This window comes from Olea europaea, chromosome 2, assembly GCF_002742605.1.
Source record: "Olea europaea var. sylvestris chromosome 2, O_europaea_v1, whole genome shotgun sequence".
Lineage (NCBI taxonomy): Eukaryota > Viridiplantae > Streptophyta > Magnoliopsida > Lamiales > Oleaceae > Olea > Olea europaea.
This window is the reverse complement of record NC_036238.1, coordinates 21,916,466-21,924,420: the sequence shown is the minus strand read 5'-3', so window position 1 is coordinate 21,924,420 and position 7,955 is coordinate 21,916,466. Positions and strand designations below refer to the sequence as shown.

The following is a 7,955-nucleotide window of genomic DNA, read 5'->3' as shown; positions in this document are numbered from 1 at the left end:
GAATCTGAAAATACTTTAAATGATTAAGTTAAATAAAGAAAAAATATCGTGAACACATTATATTTCAGAATTCCACAACTACTGTTGCTGTCATCTTGTGTCACTGGAAAAATTTAGAAAGACATATTAAATGGGTAGTCAATTTATAATGAGTCAATTTAAAATGAGCCATTCATATTCTCCATTGAGCCAAAAAGAGCCATTCACCATTTTGGCTCATTATAAATTGACTACCCATTTAATATGTCTTTCTAAATTTTTCCAGTGACACAAGATGACAACAACAGTAGTTGTGGAATTGTAAAATATAATGTGTTCACGATATTTTTTCTTTATTTAACTTAATCATTTAAAGTATTTTCAGATTCATGTTGCTGCTACTGTTACTTATGGACTAAGTTGATGGCGGGAAAAAGGGGTGAAGTGGATGAGTACAATTTTACCCTTGTTTATGGAAAGAAAAAGGTATTTTTGTATTTAATTAACGGAAAAACTGACGGAATATGGACGGAAGGACGTCCAGCGCAAAGAAAGGTTGAAATGAGGGCAAAAATGTCAAAAAATGAAAGGTAGGGACGTTTTCCACAATAGACTTGAAAGGTAGGGACGTTTTATGCCAATTACCCTTTAATTAACGGAAAAACTGACGGAATATGGACGGAAGGACGTCCAGCGTAAAGAAAGGTTGAAATGAGGGCAAAAATGCCAAAAAATGAAAAGTAGTGACGTTTTCCACAATAGACTTGATAGGTAGGGACGTTTTGTGCCAATTACCCTTTTTGTTTTCACGTTATTTTTTTAAAGTATTATATATATATTTTTTATTTTTATTTTTATTTTTTGTCCGAATTTATTTTAATGTAATTTCTCATGGAAGCCACTTCTCAAAATTCGTGACAAATCAATAAAAAAATCAAATGTCAAGGATACCATTTCAAAATGTAACTTTTCATTAAGGGCATAATAGACAAATTGACACTAAATTCAAATGAGTGGACACTTTTTAACTCATACCCTTAAAATTAGACGTTCTTGAAAGTTTAGTAAACTCATAACAACTCAAAATATGTAGTCTTATTCTAAACAAACAAGGCGTGATGACAGGTCCTGAGATGACGGTGCCTCAGATCTGAACTAGTGCAATTCAAATATATAAGCTTTGTTTCGTTTAAATACGGAACAATTTTTCAAAATTGATGAAATATGTAATTAAAAAGTTGTAAATTCCAAAAATTGAGTTATTAAAATTAGTTGTTAACTTTGATTTAAATTTTATTCCACTCTTCAACCTGAACCAAAAAAGAACATGGTAAACTGTCAAAATTTTACCGAATAGACCAAGACAACATTAAAATTATGGACATGACCTCAAAATTTGATGTATATCACGTAGAAAGATAGAATAAATCAAAACAAATATAGTTGCTAAAATTTTAATTGCTTGCAATCTTTTAGCGAGTCCAACATAGTTAAAAAATAATAATTCTTTGAAATTTTAAATTTATTGAAGGCTCACATCGTTTACCAATTTCGCCATACTCCCTTCACTTCTCTCTCTTCGGTTCCATGTCCTAAAAAGCCGATGACTACCAATTTCACCATAAAACTGAACTTATTATGAAAAAGCAAGAACAAATCTCATCTCCCTTCTCTTTAAATATAAGTTCCAAATCGTACTTGCACAAAAGATGCAAAAACGACAACGGGAAATTTTCGCCAAGAAATAATTTGGAATAATATCATTGAAGAAGAAAATTCAAATACATGAGAAGCATCCAAAGCAGCTGCTTCGTATAGACTTGAAATTCCCCTCCCAAAACATAAGGGAGATAGCCATGGGAGAAGGATCGTATTCATTAAGCTAGACCACCCACTAACAGCATAAACTCTTACCATACATAAACTAAAACTACCTCATCTCCAAACATTTCATATCCAACATACAAATGAGTCCAGCATAACAAATTAGGCAGCACCTGGTGCACTCTCGGACTTGTCAGTTTCCATGGGCTCTGCAGGAGTTGGTGGTACTTCATTTCCGGCATTCTCACTTGCACTGGAGGGTTGGTCAGCACCTTGAGTCTGTGACTCGCCTCCTTGAGAGGATGCCGGCGAGGATGATTCAGGAGTGGGTGGCTTGGGCCTGGGCTTTGGTTTTGTCAATATCGGCCTGCAAAACCTGCAGAAGAGTTTTGTATTTTTAGATATGACAATATGAGAAGTAAAAATAGAAGTCAAAAAATGAAAATTAAAGACATTCATGGCCCATAAATTATGAAATGAGTTGTAGTGTCTGGTTAAGCTTTTCATAAGTTTTTTCGAAACAAATATTTCCCAAACATAGTATAAAAGTTACTTTGAAACTAAAGATCTTCCTACCCATCAACAAGTACTTAATTTCCAAGTTTTTTAAAGAAATCTATATATTTTAAGAAGTATTTACTATTAAGCAAACTTCATAAGCTTAGTCAAGCTTGTAAATCGAAAAAATAAACAGCTATTTTGCTCAATAGCCAAATGATCTTATTTGCCTTTCTTCCCCGTTTGCAGATCATCTGTCAACCTTTCAAGTCATGCAAAAAATTAAAAGCAAACATCAATATCTCCACACAGAACCATGGACGATGCCCTGCTTATAATTACAGAAATTATAAAACAGTGGGGAAGTACCTGTCGAGAGCCTCAGCTTTCTTCCTGATATCAGCTGATAAAAGAACTGGAGTAGCATACTTAGGAAGTGTATCCTGTTGCTGGATTTTCTCCCTCAGCCAAGCTTCAGCATTGATACATTCATTCAAAACCTGAAGAAGAAGAGTGTCCACCGAGCCACATTTATGATAATAGTCATGCACACACATGCAAGTGTGCCCCTTAGGGAAGGGAGCATCATAGAGGATAGGAAAATTCACTGAACAAACACGCACCTTCTGCTTCTCTGCCAAATCGATGTGGTCAAACTTGGGATCATTGGATATCGCTGCTTCTCTATAACTGTTGATGCAATGAACAAATTGATCAATCACAGATCCCCTTCCTGTGTGCTCATTGTAACGCTCCTCAACTGGGTCACCTTGCTGCAGGAAATAATCAAAATATCCCCCTTTCAGAATGAAAGGAAAGATGTGCAATTGAAAGCATACAGTAGGTATCACTACCTTTTTGAGCTCCTCCAACTTAGCAACATACACGCCTTTTGTTTCATCTTCACCATCCTCGTACAACCAATCTTCAACCTCCTGGAGTTTAGAAATGAATCGTTCTCTCTCAGAATCAACTATAAACTGGTGATATTTGTCGTTTAGCTGCAGGCAGACAAGACACGAACGAATAGTCAATACCCAATAGCTAAAGAAAGTTAATAGGGCCGTCTTAACCAGAACATTACTCAAGAGACTTTCTATATGGTCGATACTTCCTGCTTTAGACTCACAATCCCATTATTGTCGATCACAGAAAGACAATTTGAGGAGCGAAATTCTTTAATAACCCACGATAAACGAAAAATCCTACCTTATTTCTCATGTCATAAACATAGGCCTCGACAGCGTTCTTTTTGTCTTTTGTTTCTTCCATTACTCGATCCTGCAAAGCCATCTCAAATTCCTTCTCCACTGCTTTTTGCACATCTGCAGCTGCCATTCCTCCATATATCAGCTCTGTAAAAGGCATACCTGTTTTCTTAACCTTTTTCTTCTGAGCCTGCACCAATGAACATAAAAAATATAAAATAGGAGAGAAAACCTCCCCAAAACTAAGATGAATTGATGGATTAAAATATAATATAACCACCACCGAAGGTTGGGGGCATTATGCGTATAGTTAAAATTATACCCCAAGGAAAAGTTTAACATATACATGTGGCTTGTTTTCTTTCCATGGGTCGAATAAACCGTAAAAGGAAAAGAGAGGCACACATGTCACACAAGGAAAGTACAATCATCCTACAATATAGATTGGGGAACTAAATAAAGAAAATATTCCATCCAGGAGGAACCTTCATTGTGCTGCAAACAACAAACCTCAATAACCAAACAGCAGGACTATCTCACATTAGCATAAATAACCAACCTTAACCTCAGTTTCCATCTGAATAGGCTTATCTCCCGACTCTGGGGTGCCATTTTCAGTCCCAGCATCAATTTTGGCATCTTGCATATTTTCATCAATTTCACTGGTAATTGAGGGAACAGAATCAGCAGAAGTCTCATCTGTTTCCATCTTGGCTGGTTCCTTTGCTGACTCCTTCACAACTGGAACTTGCACTTCCTCCTCTTCCAACATCTTATGCACATAAAAAGTGTATTAATTCACTAAAAAATAAATAAATAAAATAAAATAAAAGAACTAGCATCATAAACAAATGAAGAAGCTTTATCCAGAGAACTTACAGTAACCGACTCAACAGAGGCAATCCCATGGAGATTCAAACGTACTTTGACCTTCAACTTCGCCGGTTCACCCTTTGTTTGAAAGGGTCCAATCTGTACATCAATGGAAGGAAATGAGTAGAAAGCTTATCAAGAATAGAAAGAAATGATAGTTGCACATTAATAGCTTACAGTATATGTGCTAATTTTAGCAGGTGCCTGCAATTCCGTCACATCAGCATATTGTATGTCTATTGAGAAAGTTCCAGATCTGTAGAATGTCAGCGCCTTCACACTTGGCATTGGGTTACCCTTGGGAAATACAATGGTGCTCTGCTGACTATCCGCATGCCCACTTTGAGCATCTGGAGCAGAGGCTTTCCATGACAAAGCAATGGGGAAGGGAAAGCTCTCATTAACCTTGAAAGTTAAAAACATATGGAAGCATTTTTAATGTCTGATCATGATTTTTCATAAGATATATTTCAAACAGAACTAGCCCAAAAACACACTACAGGGCATCTTCTCTAAAATATTGGTAACAAAAAAAAAATCTCCACATATTTGCACAGATAACACACTACCTCAATAGAAATCAAACTAAATATAGAACCCAGTTAAATTCCTTTAAAACAAAGAAGTAAAAAAGGTGCACCAATGGCATTTGATAAATCTCAACACACAAAAACATGGATAACCATCTTCATATGAAGCTACTAAGCGAATTAACATAAAGGTGCAATTCCATATATTCTTTTGAGTCATGATAGGTCACAATAACACCCACATGATTACAAGAGAGAGTATCAAAACTCACATAACAATCCCTATCTGGTGTCTCTTTCTCTTCGCATAACATATGATTTGAACACTTAATTCAGTCTAAAGTTGATTGTAGAATGCAAATTTTTAACCTTATATTTCCTAAAGCCTTCCCCTGTCTATATGAAATATAAGATCTACTCTAGCATCAAATAAGTTTGCACAAACATGAAAAATACAATAATCACGAGTACATTTTGGCAAGATACATAGCATATATTGCACTTAATAGATGAAACTCAGAGGACAATCCTATGGATGAGTCTATATAAGAATAGCCATTAAAATTGTAAGCAACATTACCTGGAACTCCCGCACTTTAAATGTAGGACTTAAAATAGCACATTGTAAAGCACAGCCTTTGGCAACAGACTCGCTGGCGTTCATTGTACGTCTTGGCTCCTTCCCAAAGAACTCCGACAATATCTTCATAATAGCAGGAACCCGGGAACCTGAACCAACAACCTCAACTCCATGAATATTCTCAACTGTAAGTCCAGCTTCTACAAGAGCCTTCTCCAATGGCTTTTTCACACGTTCCAAAATTGGCATACTGATTTGCTCAAATTCCTCCCTCTTGATGAAGCCCCTCACATCCTTCTCATCCATCAAGCACTCGATGTTCAAAGGCGCCTCGGGATTTGCACTGAGAACTTTCTTCAACTTTTCACAAGCAGCACGAAGCCTGAGGGAAGCCCTGGCATTCTGAAAGACATCAATCTTATACTCATCCTTGAACTTAGCAGCAAAGTGCTGGAAAAGAACTTCATCGAAATCCCTCCCACCAAGAGATCTGTCAAAAGAATGGGCTAATATCTTCAGCTGGCCTTTCTTAAAAGAAGCAACACAAACTTGCATACTGGCATGACCAATGTCAATGAAAGCAACATTCAATGTGTCATTTTCAGGCAAATCAGTCTTATAAATCCCATAAGCTAAAGCAGTAGCAGTGGTCTCGTGAATTAGATGAAGAGGATGCAAACCAGCAATAGTTGCCGCATCTATAAAACACCTCCTCTGAAGGTCAGTTAAGTAAACAGGTATCCCAACGCAGCAATCTACAACTGCTGCATTTAAATTCTTTTCAGCAATGCTCTTTAAATTAGAGAACACCATTCCCAAAACCTGGGTAGGCGTAAATGTCCTCACTTGTCCCAGATACTGCGCATGTATCAAAGGAAAGCCATCAGGCCCTTCAGTTACTGAAAATGGCAATGACTTTAGATCCTGCTGCAGCTCAGGATCGGAGAACTGGCGTCCAACCAACCTCTTTATTTGAGAAATTGTATTTTTTGGATTCATCATACTCGATGCAGCTCCTGCTGTCCCAAGGAACCGCTGCTTTTCACCAAAGCATACAACAGCAGGAGTTTCTCGCTTGGACTCATCGTTGAGAACAACATCAATACCTCTTTGCCTTGCAACTGCGACAACGCAGTTCTCATTTCCAATGTCAAAACCTACCACACTCATGTTCACTAAAATGTCCTGAATAGCAGCACAAAGTCACTAGGTTGCAGCAAGGTTAATAACAACATGCCGAACAAAAATGCAAAATCACATTTCCAGTTCAAAGACGATGGCAATATTAATATCAATATTTATTTCATTATCCTTCAAGAAAAGACACAGATAAGTTCATGGTGCTAAACAAGTATCAATGTGCAAGTGGTTACATAAATCAAATTTAGAAAAAAAAAAAAAACAAAAAACAAAAATCCGAGAAGAAATAGGAATTGCAAGACAACTTCCCAAATCCAATTCAAATATAAGTCCATGCACTGACCCATCCAATAACTTTCGAAGGATGAAAAGAGTGAATGTATACCAAGAGTCCCGCACAATTCCAGCTATTAGTTTAAAGAAAATAACGTCATTGAGTCCAGCTTGAGCTAACTCTAAAGAAATGTTAAAATATCATTCTCTCTACACAAATGCCATTGAGTCATTTCAAATACACCACCATGATCGAGTTCTTCTAGAACATGAGGGTGGAAAAAGAAAAAAAAAATAAAAAAAGAAGAAGAAGAAAAGAACCTACTTAAAATTCGAAAATTTCAGAATAGAACCCAATCTACTAAAAATAATTGAAAATAAATTTGAATTATAAAAGACAATTTATGCAGGATAGATTAAAAATCCAAAATAAATTAAACAACAGAGCTGATAAGAGAGAATATCGAATACATCAATACAAATAAAAGAAATGCACATAAAATTAGAAATCACAATTGCAGGGGAAGAGCGTTAGGGCTTGCATTCAATCACTACAGTACCTAAGAAGGATCAACGAAGTGACTTTCTGGAATTCTCTTCCGAATACTTTGGCGTTTGCGAGATAATTCAGAGAACAAAAGGAAAAGCTCTCTTCTTTATTTTTTTTGGGGAGGTAAATAGTCTCGGGTTTTAAAGGGGAGTGAGTGGGGGCGGTGTGGAAAATTCGGGTCAAATTTAAACAAAAAAGACTCCATTTTTTTTGCCTTTTCTTTTCTTTTAATGATGTTGATCCAGTGGTCGTAGATGTGTCTAGAGAGATACTCTGCTGCTGTTTCTCGAAGGATCTACCGGGGTATTCCACTGAAATTCTAGTTCATTGGGCTCATTTGGGCTTTACTAAACTGGACCTAAGGTCCAGGACTTTTATGGTTGATTTGAGACAACTTACAAAGATATCCCTAAAATAAGAAATCTTTTCGAAAATCATGTTAAAAGTATTTTGGAAGTAACATCACGTCACTTTTTAAAGTTAAGTGTCACTTTTTATTA

The 7,955-nt window shown here is 36.4% G+C and overlaps 1 protein-coding gene across 4 annotated transcripts; it reads right to left on the bottom strand.

The window, feature by feature from the left end:
- Positions 1-1,710: 1,710 nt before the first annotated feature.
- Positions 1,711-7,612, bottom strand: LOC111366624 (heat shock 70 kDa protein 15-like). 4 transcript variants are annotated; one of them, XM_022987343.1, is made up of 10 exons: positions 7,466-7,612; positions 5,493-6,677; positions 4,560-4,787; positions 4,389-4,481; positions 4,069-4,281; positions 3,511-3,699; positions 3,156-3,302; positions 2,925-3,074; positions 2,671-2,801; positions 1,711-2,179 (listed from the first exon to the last, which is right to left on the bottom strand). In XM_022987343.1, exons 2-10 carry the CDS (start codon positions 6,660-6,662, stop codon positions 1,966-1,968), a joined length of 2,535 nt encoding a protein of 844 aa, XP_022843111.1. In that variant the 5' UTR covers positions 6,663-6,677; positions 7,466-7,612; the 3' UTR covers positions 1,711-1,965. The 4 variants fall into 4 exon arrangements, with proteins under 4 accessions (XP_022843111.1, XP_022843121.1, XP_022843114.1 ...); XM_022987353.1 differs by having other exon boundaries at positions 4,075-4,281; XM_022987346.1 differs by having other exon boundaries at positions 5,493-6,698; positions 7,466-7,611.
- Positions 7,613-7,955: the final 343 nt, after the last annotated feature.